At 42.9% G+C, this 17500-nt stretch overlaps 2 protein-coding genes across 5 annotated transcripts in view; one reads left to right on the forward strand and one right to left on the reverse strand.

Moving 5' to 3' along the window:
• Positions 1 to 11276, forward strand: part of itpk1a (inositol-tetrakisphosphate 1-kinase a) — a 38272-nt gene extending 26996 nt beyond the window's left edge. For 2 of the 3 annotated variants that reach the window (XM_053675894.1, XM_017455901.3), the window contains 6 exons: positions 1312 to 1410; positions 3003 to 3043; positions 3961 to 4126; positions 4984 to 5051; positions 5527 to 5689; positions 8865 to 11276. In XM_053675894.1, the coding sequence (XP_053531869.1) occupies positions 1312 to 1410; positions 3003 to 3043; positions 3961 to 4126; positions 4984 to 5051; positions 5527 to 5689; positions 8865 to 9127 (800 nt within the window). In that variant the 3' untranslated portion in view covers positions 9128 to 11276. The remainder of the gene's footprint in view (positions 1 to 1311; positions 1411 to 3002; positions 3044 to 3960; positions 4127 to 4983; positions 5052 to 5526; positions 5690 to 8864) is intronic. The other variant, XM_053675895.1, reaches the window with a different exon arrangement.
• A 1965-nt stretch (positions 11277 to 13241) lies between these two features.
• The window catches only part of chga (chromogranin A), a 12047-nt gene continuing 7788 nt past the window's right edge, over positions 13242 to 17500 (reverse strand). Inside the window, exons 6-8 of one of the 2 annotated variants that reach the window (XM_017455421.3) lie at positions 17153 to 17341; positions 15629 to 15927; positions 13242 to 13718 (exon numbers count right to left, since the gene is read on the reverse strand). In XM_017455421.3, coding sequence (XP_017310910.1) covers positions 13635 to 13718; positions 15629 to 15927; positions 17153 to 17341 — 572 coding nt within the window. In that variant the 3' untranslated portion in view covers positions 13242 to 13634. The remainder of the gene's footprint in view (positions 13719 to 15628; positions 15928 to 17152; positions 17342 to 17500) is intronic. The other variant, XM_017455422.3, reaches the window with a different exon arrangement.

A 17500-nucleotide genomic window follows, 5' to 3' on the forward strand; every position in this document is an offset into this window, starting at 1 on the left:
GAACCGAGTACTAAGCCTTGAGGTACACCTGGAGCTACGGCAGCCGGACGGATACGAGTGAACCGCTGTGTGTTTGCGAGTCTCGATTTAACCAGGCCCAAATGAAGTAGCTGAAAGATGGGAAAATGAGTGTGTCGTGATTTACAGTGTGAAGTGTTTCTGTGAAGAGGAAATTCAGGATAACCGTAATTGAAGAATGAGTAACTGATCAAATATTCTAAACATTAACACGGGTATGAACTCGAGTGTAAATAAAGCTTGTTTTGGCGTGTGTGTGTGTGTGCGTGTGTGTGTGTGTGTGTGTGTGTGTGTGTGTGTGTGTGCCAGATGTGTGCTGAGGGGTAGTGCGAGGTTAACAGCCTTGGCTCCAGTCTGTAATAAAGCAGAGAGCTGTGTTTAGAATTCCACGCCTCTGACTCTCTTTCACCAGGCAACCGCTTCCACGGATATTAGCGTAGGAAACAACACAGAAAGGTTTCCTGGGAAAAGAACGATAACACTGCAGTCCCCACTGTATCACATCACGCCATCTGCACTTAACTCCTGCACCCAGCTTCGGGTCGAAACTTAAACTCAGGACAGAAATGATAATAAACCCACACGCGGCAACTAAAACCACTTTCTGTCAGGAGGTGATTAATAGCTGAGATCTGTGTTTCCTTCTCTGAGATTTAATGAGTTTATATATAAACTGCCGCAGAACAGACTGAAGATGAAACTCCACACACACACTAGATACCGTTTACCTCGAACTGGTTACCACGGCAACGGCAGAAATATTATCTTTTAGAAGGTTCTGCAGCGTGAGGTAATAACACATAACCCTACCGCGAGCTGCTCAGACCGGCGGCCCATCTTCAGCTGACGAGGCTGCACTGAGCTAATGCTAATGCTAGCGCTAGGTGCTAGCATCTTCCACAAGTCATGGATGTGCATAGTTAGGCAGTAACGTTACCTCAAGGAGGTCATCTTCCATCCGTCATCCATCACGAGGATGAACAGGTGTGATGGGTGCTGTAGCTGAAGCTGCATTAGACGAACTGAAGATTAGATTAAGGAATCAAACAAGCAGGCTGTGCTGTTATAGGAAACATTAATCTAATCAACACCTTCTGACCAATCAGAATCCAGACTGTAGCAGTGAATGAGGTGTAATCAACAACCAAAAGCAATTACAATGCTACTGCAGCAACAAGAAGACACGCCCCCTCTGTCCCCGCCCCTAATCTATACCGACGGTTATAATTCTAACGCTGTGATACAGTAGAATGTAACATTTGTGCTAATGTGCTAATCTGTGTGTGATGGTAGATGAGAGGATCTGCTCTCCTCCGTTCCTGGTGCTCAGCAGTGGGTGTGGCCCTGACATGCTAGAGCAGCTGCGTAAGAGAGACATCACCTTCCCCTTCAGTACGTGCACCTTCATATCCACTTCATAATGCCTAATAACTCTATTCATCGCCTTCATATCCACTTCATAATGTCTTATAACTCTATTCATCGCCTTCATATCCACTTCATAATGTCTAATAACTCTATTCATCACCTTCATATCCACTTCATAATGTCTAATAACTCTATTCATCACCTTCATATCCACTTCATAATGCCTTATAACTCTATTCATCGCCTTCATATCCACTTCATAATGTCTAATAACTCTATTCATCACCTTCATATCCACTTCATAATGTCTAATAACTCTATTCATCGCCTTCATATCCACTTCATAATGCCTAATAACTCTATTCATCACCTTCATATCCACTTCATAATGCCTTATAACTCTATTCATCACCTTCATATCCACTTCATAATGCCTAATAACTCTATTCATCACCTTCATATCCACTTCATAATGTCTTATAACTCTATTCATCGCCTTCATATCCACTTCATAATGTCTAATAACTCTATTCATCACCTTCATATCCACTTCATAATGTCTAATAACTCTATTCATCACCTTCATATCCACTTCATAATGTCTTATAACTCTATTCATCGCCTTCATATCCACTTCATAATGTCTTATAACTCTATTCATCGCCTTCATATCCACTTCATAATGCCTAATAACTCTATTCATCACCTTCATATCCACTTCATAATGCCTTATAACTCTATTCATCACCTTCATATCCACTTCATAATGCCTAATAACTCTATTCATCACCTTCATATCCACTTCATAATGTCTAATAACTCTATTCATCACCTTCATATCCACTTCATAATGTCTAATAACTCTATTCATCACCTTCATATCCACTTCATAATGTCTTATAACTCTATTCATCACCTTCATATCCACTTCATAATGTCTAATAACTCTATTCATCACCTTCATATCCACTTCATAATGTCTAATAACTCTATTCATCGCCTTCATATCCACTTCATAATGTCTAATAACTCTATTCATCACCTTCATATCCACTTCATAATGTCTAATAACTCTATTCATCGCCTTCATATCCACTTCATAATGTCTTATAACTCTATTCATCGCCTTCATATCCACTTCATAATGTCTTATAACTCTATTCATCGCCTTCATATCCACTTCATAATGTCTTATAACTCTATTCATCACCTTCATATCCACTTCATAATGTCTAATAACTCTATTCATCACCTTCATATCCACTTCATAATTCTGTGTGTGATGGGGTTTCAAAGTTTTCACATTCCAAAAACAATTTCCGTCTTCCATTTGAAGAGAAAGAAAGAAAGAAAGAAAGAAAGAAAGAAAGAAAGAAAGAAAGACAGGAAGTGTGTGAGAGTATGTGTGAAGTGTGTACATGACTGGCTAGAAGATAGAACTTTATAAAATCCTCCTTGTTTATTAATGAGGTTGAAGATAGAACTTTTATTTAAGAATGAAATAAACTCCAGACAGAACTTTATAACGTGAGGTCAGGAGTGTTTATCTTTAATAAAATGATGTGGCGTGTTTCTGACACTAACGCGCTTGTTCTCTTTCCCGTTTCTTGTTGCAGTGTGTAAGACTCAGGTAGCGCATGGTGTGAACTCTCATGAGGTAAGAGAGAGAGAGAGAGTGTGTGTGTGTGTGTGTGTGTGTGTGTGTGTGTGTGTGTGTGTGTGTGTTGTAATTACACTCCTCGTTAATGTTCAGTCTTACGTAATTGAGCACATGTTCATATTGTCTGATGATTGCGTGATCATCCTCCTGCAGAACACACTGACTCACCTCAGCTCACTGTGGTCATTTACACAGCAGGCCGAAAGCTTGTATAGCACTGAAAGGGAAACAATAAAGAGAAAGAAGCACAGAATAAATGAAAGAAAGAAAGATAGGATGAAATGAAGGAGAAATTATCAAAGTTAAAAGACTTCATAGTCAGGGTGCACAAACTTGTGCACGGTACAACTGCTTTGAATACTTTGTGGATTATTATAATTTGTGATCATTATCATTAATGAATGTGTGTGTGTGTGTGTGTGTGTGTGTGTGTGTGTGTGTGTGTGTGTGTGTTCTCTAGTTTATCATTTAGCTGATGTCTCAGCTAAAGAGTGAGTAATGAATCAGTAATGAGTCAACGATGAGTCAGTAATGAGTCGATTGTGCAGTTGACTCCTAGAATAAATGTGTTGACTCTGTGGGATGTTCCAGATGAATGAGTTACTCCTGACTGGTGGAATGATTGCAGGTGAACTGATGGTCAAGTGTGTTTATGAGAACACACACAGAACGCGCGCGCACACACACACACACACACACACACACACACACACACACACACACACACAGAGATTACAGGCGTCATAAACACACACTGAGCTCATAGCTTAGCGTCGTTATCTCAGACCAGGGCCGCACCTCAGTACAGATACGGCTAACTTCCTGTGTGTGTGTTACCTGAAAGCATTCACTGAGTTAATGTTTACCCTGAGGAGATCACACTGTGTGTGTGTGTGTGTGTGTGTGTTCTGTAGATGGCCATCATCTTCAGTGAGGAAGACCTGAAGGATATCACACCCCCCTGTGTGGTACAGAGCTTCATCAACCACAACGCCATGCTCTACAAGGTGTTCGTTGTGGGTGAGGCGTACAGCGTGGTGGAGAGACCCTCCATTAGGAACTTCCCCTCTGGACCTACAGGTAAGACCACTTCCTCTTAGTTAACTTCCTGTTAGATAACTTCCTGTTACACTCAGCATTAAAGGTGTAATCACTTTCTTCCATTGTTTTGTTTTTTCTCTTTCTTTGTGTTCTCCCTATGTTCATCTCACGTTCTCCCTGTTTTTGTCTTCTCTTTCTTCTTCTTTTCTTGCATCCCCTCTCATTCTTTTTTTCTTTCATTTCCTCCTTTCTTGTCTCCTTCCTTTCTTTCTCATTCTTTCTTTACATCTTTTGCTGTTTCTGTGGTTGATCTGTGACAATGTGTTTTTTTTTTTTGAAAAATAAAAATGTTAGAAGGTTTTATTTGTAGTTGCTGAGGTTAAAGGTCAGGGGTTAAAGGTCAGGGATATACAGGTGTGTCAGGGTGCAGTACAGAGGGATCAGTGAGCACTGAAACACCGGAGAACACACACCACTATGAAACACATCTGAGCGAGGACTCTCTTCACAGAGCACGTACACGTCTCCCTATACACACACTTTATCTCGGGCGTGTTGAAGAACCCGTGTGTGTGTAAAGGAAGTGGAACTCGAGGGTAAAGTCACTTCAGATCTCCGGTTCCTCGTCTCTGTTTAACGCTCCTGGGTGTGTGGAACCCTGAGTGCTGTGTCTGGAAGTGTTTTGTGTTCCGCATCCCACAGGAACGCAAACAGCTTTTCTTTAATTGTAGAATATCTTAGTAAACTCCGCCCCCTGCTGGCTGCTGGCCAATCACATTTATTTCAGCAGTGTGATATCATAATGCTCATGTTTATTAATGAAGGCACTGTTAGTTACATAGTGTGTGTGTGTGTGTGTGTGTGTGTGTGTGTGTGTGTGTGTGTGTGTCCTACAGACAGAAGAGCGATATCCTTTAACAGTCATCACGTGTCCAAGCCCGAGTCATCATCAGACCTCACCTCTGTGAGTCAGTCTCAGCATCTCAGCTTTCTCTTAACCTGAGTGTGTTACAGTTCCTCCTCTTTTCTTTCTTTCTTTCTTTCTTCAATAGTGTGTGGTTTCTCATGTTCTCTCCATGTTCTCCTAATGTTCTCCTAATGTTCTCCTAATGTTTTCTAAATGTTCTCCTAATGTTTTCTAAATGTTCTCCTCATGTTCTCTCAGTGTTCTCCACCTGTTCTCCTAATGTTCTCTCTGTGTTCTCCTCATGTTCTCCTCATGTTCTCCTAATGTTTTCTAAATGTTCTCCTCATGTTCTCCTCATGTTCTCCTCATGTTCTCCTCATGTTCTCCTCATGTTCTCCTCATGTTTTCTAAATGTTCTCCTCATGCTCTCTCCGTGTTCTCCGCATGTTCTCTAAATGTTCTCCCTGTGTTCTCCTTGTGTTCTCACCGTGTTTATGTTTCCATGTCACTTGTTCCCTTGTGTCTTCATTAGCGGGAGAACCTGGAGGGTCAGTGCAGGACGCCTAGTGATGATGTCATCCAGAAGATTTCCAGATGTTTGAGACAGACTCTTGGTGTGTCGCTGTTTGGGATTGACATCATCATCAACAACCAGACAGGACAGCACGCCGTCATCGACATCAACGCCTTTCCAGGTGGGAAAATAGTACGGTTAGAGTTTAAAGCAAAACAAAACAAAACAAGAAAGTGGTGACACACCTGGCCCCGCCCACACGGTTACAGTTGCTATGTCTGTCCACGATGTAAACTATAATGTTTTCAGAGGCAACTGAAGAAAATATTCATTCATCCGGAAAAAAAAAAAAACTTTTCAAACTGATCCAAACATCAGTCAGGCTTTCTCTCTTTCTTCTTCAAACGATTCACTGAACAAGAGAGGGAATCATGGTCATGAATTAAAGATTCACTGAGTCACTGAGAGTCAAATACTAATCTATGGATAACAGAAGAATGAATCTCAGTCATGATCAAAAGATTTAAAGAGTCAAACTCTCTGTGAACTACAGAGGAATGGTCATGATGGAAAGTCAAAAACACGGACAAGTAAAAGTCTGTGTAACGTTGGTTAGATAATCATGAAGTTTGTTATGGATTTGTGTGGAAGTGTAGCGCTGGCTGCTCATCAGCAGCAATTGACTGAAAAGGAATAATTCAGTCCATGGCAGTGTTCGGTACTGATTCATTTACCTTTGTGACTCATTTAAAAAGAACCGACTCACTCACAAATGACACATCTCTAAGAATCAGATCTGTGGTGTCCCAGTGCAGTTCACTGCAAAAACAAAATAACAATAATCATTTTAATAAGTGATAATATCTTGAATCTAGTCAGATTTATCTGCTAATTCCGATTATAAGATTACAATAAACCAAACACAAGATTATTAAATCTATTTTTAGACATATTTCACTATTTTTGAGCTTTAAATGTTCTTAATCCATGCGCAGATACTTTTGCTTCTTTCTAGAAATTATCACTTAGCAAAACAATTAGCAAAATTATCTGCCAAGACTGTTTCAAGCTTGAAATGAGTGAAAATGTCTAGAAATGGGTTTCATAATCTCAGATGTAATCTTCTATCTTCTAAATCTTCTCGATTCAAGATATTTGAATGAACTTGTCATTTTTTTTGTAGTTCTGCCTGCGGACCACACGGGGTCAGTATGGAGTCAGACAAGAAGCTGGCTATCATTGTGGTGTTTCAGTTACAAATCCTGCCATGTTCATGTTTTATGAAGGTTTGCTCGGTTTATTTTACACTGCAGAAGGATGTAGCAGGTCCAGATCAGTCCTGCTTCCTGCTTTGCATTCTGGATTCTGAAGTAGAGACTTGTATAGCAATAATTACTCAGAAATGATCCTGGAAGAATTTAGAGCTAATGGTTGATCTGTGAAGAATCAGGTAGCGAACCTACAGTTAAAAACTGAAATGTGTCCAAATATAGATATTCACATCAACTACTCTTTTATAAAGTGTGTTTATTATTATTTTTGATTTATTCTCACCATGTATTTACATTCACTTACAACTACACAAAGTCTCAGGTGTGAAACGAAACATTCTCCATTTCCCCACGGTGCTCGTTTGAATATTTCCTTAAATACACAGTTATATAATGATTCGATATTATAGCTGCTGTAGTGTAAAGAATCTCGAGTGAATATTCAGAGCATCTGTAGCTACACAAAGTTATATTTATCAGCTGGTGTGTTGGTGAGTCATGATACAGGAGACCTGCTGTGCTGTTGCTGTAGTGATGGTGTGTGTGTGTGTGTGTGTGTGTGTGTGTGTGTGTGTGTGTGTGTGTGTGTGTGTGTGTGTGTGTGTGTGTGTGTTTTCTCTCAGGTTTTTGTAGCTTAGTAGTAAAGGACGTTACAGCTGTTACTCAACTCGTCTGTGGGAAGTCCAGCAGATTTCCAGAACCTTCTTTTTCAAATGTTAAAAAGAGTAAAGTATGATAGAATATCTGTTCACTAAAAAGGGGATTAGCGGTTAGCACGTTCGCCTCACACCTCCAGGGTCGGGGGTTCGATTCCCACCGTGGCCCTGTGTGTGTGGAGTGTGCATGTTCTCCCCGTGCTGCGGGGGTTTCCTCCGGGTACTCCGGTTTCCTCCCCCAGTACAAACACATGCATGGTAGGCTGATTGACATGTCTAAAGTGTCTGTAGTGTATGAATGGGTGTGTGAGTGTGTGAGTGTGTGTGTGAGTGTGTATGTGATGGACTGGCACCCTGTCCAGGGTGTACCCCGCCTTGTGCCCCATTCTCCCTGGGATAGACTCCAGGTTCCCCGTGACCCTGAAAGGATAAGCGCTATAGAAGATGGATGGATGTTAGCTAAAAATATGAAGTGATACACAGGTAATGAACACACCTGGACAGAATCAGACCCCAGTATTCTAGCTATTTTGTGTGGGCGGGGCTTTACTGAAAGTCAGTGACGTCACGCGACCCGATTCGTATACGAACGTGAATCAGTGATACGCTTATTTCCGCTACGGCTTTACTCCAGCCACAGACTTCTCTCCCGCTGTCTCAGACACGTTCTGTGTGCAAGTGAAACATTTAATACATGAAGTTTCCTTCTCAGGGTGTAAAATTACATCCAGTTCTGCTGTTTTTCTCTGACACGCCCACGTGACTCTGATTACACGGTGTGCTAGTGTGTAGCCGGAGTGAAACTGGCGTAAGAATATATACAGTACTTTTTTTGTATTCATTATAAAGCCAATAAAAATCTCGTGCATATTTTAAACGCTAAGGTAAAGAGTGATTCTGCGATCGCGGTCAGAGTTAGCAATAAATAAATAAATAAAACGGAGTAAATTAAAATAAAATCAGAATGTAAAAGCATCACAACAAAGAAAAAAAGAGAACGTTTGACTGCTGCAGCGTGTGGCATAGAATTAGCAAATACACAGAATGTGGGTAACTAGCATCGCGGCTAATTGCGTTAGGACATGAAAGATTTTAACAATTTACCCTCAGTATTAATTCTACTTATTAATTTGTGCGATTAGTCATTAAGTTCAGTCTGTAATTTGGGTCACGTGGTTCTACATCACCTCAACCGTCAATGTCCAAATAAAGAAGAGAATAATTAGAGCACACCCGTGTTTAAAATGCCTTTTGTCTTTACATACACATCCAGTCACAGGGAGTAGAAAATCTGAGCGCTTTTAAGCAAAATAAAATCATCAGAACGGTTCTGGGGACGCGCAGGAAGTGATGTCACGCACCTATAGTACGCAACTATATACAGTATGTTGTAGTAGTGTTAAATAATTCACCTGTTTGGTTCCTGCAGGTTATGAAGGAGTCCCGACGTTCTTCGATGACCTGCTGACTCACCTGACCGGCATCCTGCAGGGCCACGCCCCCCTCCGAGCCAACGGCGTGAGCCAGCTGCCCTGCGGTATGCTGGGAAACGAGAGCGTTGGCTGGAAGATGGACAGCGAGGTGATGAAGAAGGGTTCTCATCAGACTCTGAACTGCTGCAACGCTGAACTGGGTTCCGCCTACCACCAGCACCGGCGTTCTCCGCTCGCAGCCCACGCCTCCACGCAGTGACCCTGTTTAACCCCTTCCTGACCACTCGCATCACTTCCTGTAGTGCCTGCACACGTCTAATGACCAAAGACATGCTGATTTATTTTTGTGTGTGTGTGTGTGTGTGTGTGTGTGTGTGTGTGTGTGTGTTAAGGTCGAAGAGGAAAAGAACAAATCAACATCCTAGCCAAGTGATTCAGCTGCTCTGCTTTTTCAGGAACTGGACTTTGTTTACTGTTCCGTGCCTTCAGGATGCGTGAGAAATCATTTTAAAGAGAGAGAGGCGGATGAAGACGAGGGGATTGTATCGATTTAGGCAAAACAGCTGCTTGAGGAGCGCACAGCCCTTTCTCCTCTTTGTGCCTAGGTTACAAGTCAGGACAGAAAATTGTTTTCACACCTTTTCGGAAAAAAAAGTGCCTTTTTGGCAAAAACAATAACAACGACGACGACGACGACGACGACAGCTCACATGATGCACCCGCTGTAACCATGACAACACTCCCACTAGCTAGAGTCCTAGTTAGTATAGGCTAACTAGCCATTCATTACTGTTGTAACAGTAATAATAATAAATATTAGATTTCATTTTCATCATTATTGGACCGCGGGTGAGGAGCAGGAAGCGTGTCCGAGCGCTGTATCTGGAGACAGGAAGCTGCTTGTGCGAATGCTGTATAGTCAAAACTGATGAGTAAGAGCAACTCGTCGTTCATGTTTCTCCTCATCACGCAGTCGACGTTTATAAATAAACTCAAATGAAACACGAACCTACAAGAAAACCTCCCGCTGATACAAACGCGTCCCTGACGACTCGGCTGCTGGTGACGTTTTATTTATCTTTAGTTCGTCTGAACTAGCGACGTGTATTTAAAGATGAAGCACGCAAACGTTACCTCACGACGCAGATTCTCAAACTTTTCTGCCGCTTCAGCAGCTGGAGCAGGATCTTACGTCTCAACGTGATCTCCACATGTTCCCCACTGTCACGGCCGATCTCATCAGAATCGCCGATTTTAGCGTGAAGCGTGTACGAGTCGACGGTTTCTGCCGCCGTCGATTCGTACTTATTCACAGTAGCGGTAGGGCTCGGCATTTGATCTGTGGACTCGACCAGTCGAACACACCCCTCTGTGGCGCGCGGCGTTAGCGCTGTTGGTTTAAGATGTGCACTTTGCTAGCTGTTTCATTTTCTGAGGTAAAAACGGATATTAATGAAAATTCAAAACCTTTCCGCAAACTACACGAACACGAGCGCTGTAGCCGAGATCAGTGAGAGATTAGCGACTCCACAGCAGCAGCGATATGAATTAGCGGCTAGCAGCAGGTGATGATGATGATGATGATGATGATGATGATGATGATAAACCCCCAGTGGTAGCACCTACCTTCAGCGTGTCCTTAAAGACACACGTTATTGAATAAAGGAGGTGTAGGAACGCTCTTTACTTACTTTAATAACGATGTTTATGTTGTGCCAATTTTGTACGTCCTTTAAATGAAATGTTTTGTACTGGACTGGATCGTTTCCTGAGTCCTGGTCCTTACTAACTGCCTGGTTCTAGTCACTCCGGTTTAAATTAGGATACTAGTTCGTCTACGGTTTAGGCCACGCCCACTTTGGGTTAACTCCAGATACAGATATGGATATTGGGAGCACTTGACAGAGACAGATCCCCTGCGTGGCACTGTGTTACACCGCTACTATATACAGTATACAGAAATACGATTGAAATCAACTCATTATGAATTATCTTCATTTGCACGAAAGGTTTGGGTGATAATCTGTGTGTGTGTGTGTGTGTGTGTGTGTGTGTGTGTGTGTGTGTGTGTGTGGCGGTGTGTGTGTGTGGCGGTGTGGACAATCAGAACCACCTCTCACACCCTATCTTTATTCTTTTAAATATGGCTTTAAAAATGTAAATATGAAAATGGATATTTTCACTGTGGGGTTTTAAACACTGGTGTATAATTGAGTGCGCGCGCGCGTGTGTGTGTGTGCGTGTGTGTGTGTGATATTTGTACATACTGTAAACACTGTCTCTATTTGTGTACATGTTGTTGTGCCACATATAAAGAACAGAGACGACATGATGACGTCACGTTGTGTAGAAATGGAATAAAACGGGTGTGGAGAATAAACAAGGCCATTGTGAAGGTGTTAGTGGACTGTCCTGGGGGTTTGGTCTGTTAATCAATCAATTCATTCATTTTATTCACTGAACATATCGCATCCTTTCTTCCTTTCCTTCCGTCCGTCCTTCTTAAATTCACATTTTTCCCTTTTTATTCTCCCTGGTTTTTAGTTTTCCTTTTACTTTCCTTTGTCCTTCACGTACACCTCTCTGCCAGGCCAGCAGAGGGCGCCCTAACCTGAAGTTTTAACTTTTAAAATTGTTTTTGCTTATGCTCATTTCCGGTTTGCGCAGTATACAAAGCATGTGAATGTGACACTGCATGGAAAGCCTTGCTGTGTGCTAGTCACTTGAGTAAGTCCTGATTGTTATTCCGATTGATCTTTGCTTTCTGCCTTGGATATCCCCTCTGCTCTGGAGTTTATCTGACTCTCTGTGTGTCAGCTTCAGCCTGTGTTTATCGATACTTTGTGTATGACCCTGAACTGTTCGTTGTTGCTGATCATCCGGGTCCCAATGTGAGTAACTCTTTTCTCTATCCTGGAAGTAACTCACTTCCTCACTTGTCTAGTGCTACCCGATCGATATGATGGTTCTCCGGGCAAATACAAGAGTTTCCTCATGCCACGTGATGTTTACGAGTGCACGCTCAGCCTTTCCTAGAGGAGCGGATAAAACCCACCGGGTCCTCGCTTTACTCAGCAGAAGAGCGCTCACTTGGGCCACTACATTTAGCCCAGTCATGCAAAACCTCTTATGGAGTTTGAAAAGTAGGTGCAAGGCGACAACAACTCGCTTTCCCTAAACTGGATTATCAGGTCAACACCTCCTCACCCCGCTGCCCCCCAGGTCACGGATCAAGACACTGATGTCCATCCATCTTCTATAGCGCTTATCCTACTGGGTCACGGGGAACCTGGAGTCTATCCCAGGGAGCATGGGGCACAAGGCGGGGTACACCCTGGACAGGGTGCCAATCCATCACAGGGCACAATCATATACACACTCACACACACATTCATACACTACGGACACTTTAGACACGCCAATCATCCTACCATGCATGTGTTTGTACTGGGGGAGGAAACCGGAGTACCCGGAGGAAACCCCCGCAGCACGGGGAGAACACGCACACTCCACACACACAGGAACACGGTGGGAATCGAACCCCCGACCCTGGAGATGTGAGGAGAACGTGCTAACCATCAGAGAACTTCTCAACTCCAAGCACCTGCGTAACACCGTGTACTACCTGGTGGACTGGGATGTGCCGCGGCCCAGAAGAGACGACGGTCATTCAATACATTTTAGCTCATCAGTGCCTTCCACAGCGAACACCCAGACCACCCTACCTCCAGACCCAAAGGTAGCCCCATTGCAGGGGTGGCTCGGCTTCAGGAGCCGCCCTCGGGCAGTATTTCTGCACGTTATAAAGAGCACTAACGGCGAAGCCTTGCCCGTCACTCAGATAAAGTTCTGTGCTGTTGTTATTGTGATTAATCGTTGTGTATTATCCTGATTTGCTCTGTTCTGGTTTTCCTGCCTTGGACATCCCTGTTCTTAGTGTTTATCTGACTCTCGGTGTTCCAGCTCAAGCCTGTGCATGTTGTCGTCGAATCTGGACCGGGCCTTTCGATCTGTTATCACTGCTGTGCGACTGTTCACGGTCACTGATTACACTTCTCTCTTCACTAACTCAGACATAACTCTCTTCCGCCGCTGTCCAGACGTGTTCGGTGTTGCTGATTCGTGGACGGTAAACCTCTCGCACGTCTGGATCTTCACCGCATTCTTACGTCCTGTTAGTTACCCTGTCCTTTATTCTTTCTTTTTTTCCCCTCTTTTCTCCTCACTCGTCTTTCCTTAATTTCTTTCTCGTTTTTTTTATTTATTTGGATTTTTTTCCCTCGCATGATGGCGTTTGTTTCATTTCATGAGTCCCTAATCACATCACATCACATCACATCACACCACACCACTGATCACTCACACAACTCCACTTGCCTGAGAACGCTCTCAATATTTATTTTTCTAAAATAAACCCCACCTGTAATTACAGTTCAATCCTATTTAATTAAAAACATTATTGCATTCTTGAAAGAACACATGCAGCTGTGTATAAATGTACTCCTCCTTCTCTTCACTCATTATTATTATTATTATTATTATTATTATTATTATTATTATTATTATTATTATCATCACAGCTTTATTCTCGTGATGTTTGAATGAGCCGTGTTCTGCAGTAAGCGAGCGAGACAGAGGTGAAGCTGAAGCAGGAGCAGATCATGTCCCGAGTGTGTGTTTACGCTGTGGAGCGGATGTGTGTTTCAGACAGAAGCAGAGCGTCGGGTTCCTCTCGAGGTGAAGGTGAGGAGGACCGCTGGCGTGTTTCAGCCATGTCGCAGCTTGTGCAGTTTCTGAGCCATGCTCTCCAACTCGTTCTCCATCACAGCCAAACTCTCCATCTCGGCGTCCTGCACCACAACACAAGCAGAACATGTTCCTCATGGTTCTTCTCCTAATGAATCAATTCAGCTAGAAACGTGCAACAGCGACTGTTCAGACTGCTCTGAGTACCGATCGGAGTTCTCTTTAGCGGTTTATTTCGCTTGGACGGTGAAATAAACACACACATCATGTCAAAATGCAGGTCTGTTGGAGTGTTCATGTAAACACAGTCGGTTACGTCTTAAGTGAATGTAAACAGTTGGGAAAAATCAGAGGTGTGTCAGTACAGTATATTGGATCTGTGCATCAGGTCTTAAAGTGACAGCAGTCTAATAAACCTACTGCTGTGTGTCATTAATGTTCATCACACAATTAAACAGAGAAAATCCCTCACTCGCTCAATAGACTGAATAACTTCAGTATATTTTATGAGAATCACTCTACACGTCATATATTTCATTATTTTATTCAATTTCCGCAGTATTTCTCACTCGAACACTGACGGACCTGCCTGAGAAAACGTATCGTTATGGTGGAATAAGATGGTAGTCGTATCGCCCGCCCCTAAACATCAGCGTTTACTGACTCCAGTCTCGGATTTCATGTCAAATGTGAAATGTATATCTTAAAGTAGTGAATATCATAAACCCTGCTGAGAGGGGTTTATTTGGATTCATTTTAGGAATTAAAATGAAATAAAGTGAGAAGATCCGATGTGTGTACGGAGATGAGAGTGCTGTGATCGATAGACGGATTAAAAGCAGTAATAAAGCACGAAGCTTGTTGTTCCGAGCTGCTGCTGAATGTGAGTGCACTCTGTACTCTCTCTCTCAGACTATATACCTGTGGGGGAGAGGAATCACATCCCGGTATGGTGTGATACAATAACAAAACAGCTTCGTTTGTCTCTTCATACACTTACATATAATATAATAAAGCTTCTACATATACCTCCATCCCTTTTCTCTTTAAAACCAGTTTTGATAGGAAGCTAGTCGAGGTGGTGACGTGAAATAAAGATATTAAATGGCGATGGGAAGGCGTAACAGAGGGATTTTTAGTTACGTTTATGTTGCCATCGGTTTGTGAAGGTTAAAATATTAATTTAACAGCTCAGGGAATTCCAAATCTTTTTTCAGTTTAATTACTTTCTGGACTCGACTCGGACTCGACTCGGACTCAGTCATTAAGGACTCGGATTTAAGTCCGACTCAGCCCCTTTTGGACTTGGACTCGATCGGTTAAGGACTTGGACTCGACAAAGGTGGACTCTGACCCAACACTATATCTAGCCGAGCCACCGAGCAGCATGTTTTAGGGAGGAACCCGAGGAGAGCTCTGGATCGAACCCTGGACCTTCCTGTTTTCTTTCTTTCTGTTTATCTTCTGGTCTTTCCCCAAGCCTGCTTTCTTTTTCCTTCTTTCTATATTATTCTTTCTTCATTCTTTCCTTCCCTCATCTCTTCAGGCTTTCTTTCATTTTTTGTTCTGTAATTCTTCACCTTTTCTTTTGTTCTTTCTTTCTTTTTCAAATTCTCTATTTCCTCTTCTTTTTAATAAAAAACTTTTCTCCTTCCTACTCTTTTGTTCACTCATTATTTATTCCATCCCCCTTTCTTCTTTTTTTTCCTCTTTTTCACACATTCATATTTTTCCCTTTTTCATTTTATTCTCTTCCTCCTTCTCTCTCTCTCTCTCTCTCTCTGCTTCCTTTCACCCTTTCTCTTCACCCTTCCTTTTGTTTTTTCCTCCCTCCGTCCCTCCGTGTCTGAACTGCAGATGGAGTTGATTATTTCAGTGTATTTTGTAGCGGTTGTTGTTCAGGGTGTGATTAATCAGGGTGGTGAATGAACACAGTTCAGTACAGTGATGAAGGCTGACATCATCATCATCATCATCATCATCATCATCAGTGCTGGTGCAGGAATGGTATTACCTCAGTCTTCTTGGTTGCACTGCCCTCCTCAGGGTCTCTTCCTGCCATCATCCGAAGCTCCTCCTCCTCAGGGCTCTTCCACGCCTCCTTGGAGTGGTGCGGCGCCTCCTGCTGGCCGTAAGCCCTGCGACGGACCGGCTCTCTGCTCCGACTCAAGTGTTTCTGCTTTCCCACACCTCCCTTACTCTTCTCCACAGACTCCTCCTGCTCCTCCTCCTGCTCCGCCTCCTGCTCCGCCTCCTGACTCTCCTCCTCCACACGTTTGTGTTCTGGAGCTCCGGCTGCTCCTGCCTCATCTGCTGAAGGAAACAAATCATCATTCGTTACGTCTCACCTTTATCTCCACCCCTCCATCACAGTACCTACAGCATCAGCATCAGCTGTCCTCTATGTAACATGTATGGAAGGAGTCTCCAGTGTCAGTGCTTTGTAACAGTCAGAGGTGAAGCTGTAACTTCACAGGAATCACACAGAGCTCCTGTCTTCTTCTCTTTTATTTTTTACATTCACACACACACACACACACACACACACACACACACACACACACACACTGAGGAAGAGACCCTTAACACCTGGAGTGTTATTTATTCAGTCTCTGCGGTTGGAAGAGGAACAGGACAAAAACATAAGCGTAAACATTCCCTGACTGCATCGTTTTATTCTGTTAAAATCTTTTAAAAGGTTACAATCTATTAAAAATGCTTACAGCTTTCATGAAAATCTGCAGATGCTATAAATATGCATGGATATGCAAATTTGGGAACGCCCCTCGTCTTCCTACCGTCGCTAATACCTTAATATCACTAACTGCCAGTAAACTAACGCACATTAAATCACCGAGCAACACGCTATCAAACTCCCGCTGTTATTTACAGCAACATTTTCTGGTATAATGTTACCATGACGACCATTACATATCCATCACTAACCCTGCGTTGACGTTAGCAGGTCGCTCGTGTCACTTCTGGTTTGTTGCTTGTAGGCGTGGCACTAATCAGTGTGAAAACCTCGTTCTCAGATTAGATTAGCAAAGCAAGCTAACTAGCAGCTACATCCACTCACCAGACGCACCAACGAGCTCTACTTCCTTCCAAGCTTTATTTTTCTTCCTAATGTCTCTGTGGACGTTTAATTAGAGGCCGGATATGACAGGATCAAGATGACTGCAGGGAGGAGACACAGTCGTGATCGCAGAACAGAAGAAATGTCGGATTAAACAAGCTTCAGGATCGGAGTCGTTCGAGCCAATCGTTCGGATTTGTCGCTTTCATCTAATTTGCATACGGTGACTCCGTTTTCAACCGTTGCTAATTTAGCTAGCTATTTAGCTTAGCATGCAGGTTTCGCGGCTAACAGTTTCCCGTCATCCTCTAATCATTGGCTTATTGAAATGCGATTGGTCCACAGCCGTGGAGATTATTTGATGACATCACAATCTGAGCTCACATGGTTTAAATGATTTAGATAAATAGTGTGCGTGCTCTAGAGTGAATTTAATGTGTAATGATAAAGTGCCATCACCTTCTTCGTCTTCCTCACTGCTTTCGGTTTTCTTCCTCACCGCTTCTTCTCCCTTCTCGTCTCCCTCGTTCATCTCCTCGTGGCTGGTGATGATACCATTCACCTGAGACTCCTGTTCCTTCTCCTCCTCTGCTCCTCTCTCCTTCACCGTCTCTCCCGGTGTCAGGACGGCCAACAGCATGGACTGATCTGTCAGGAGGAAGCAGGAGGACGGATCATGTCATACAGCGCCCTCCACTAATATTGGCACCCTTGGTAAATATCAGTAAAGAAGGCTGTGAAAAATTGCCTTTATTGTTTAACCTTTTGTTTAAAAAAATCACAAAAAATACCAAGGATATCAAACAA

This window comes from Ictalurus punctatus, chromosome 25, assembly GCF_001660625.3.
Source record: "Ictalurus punctatus breed USDA103 chromosome 25, Coco_2.0, whole genome shotgun sequence".
NCBI classification, from domain to species: domain Eukaryota; kingdom Metazoa; phylum Chordata; class Actinopteri; order Siluriformes; family Ictaluridae; genus Ictalurus; species Ictalurus punctatus.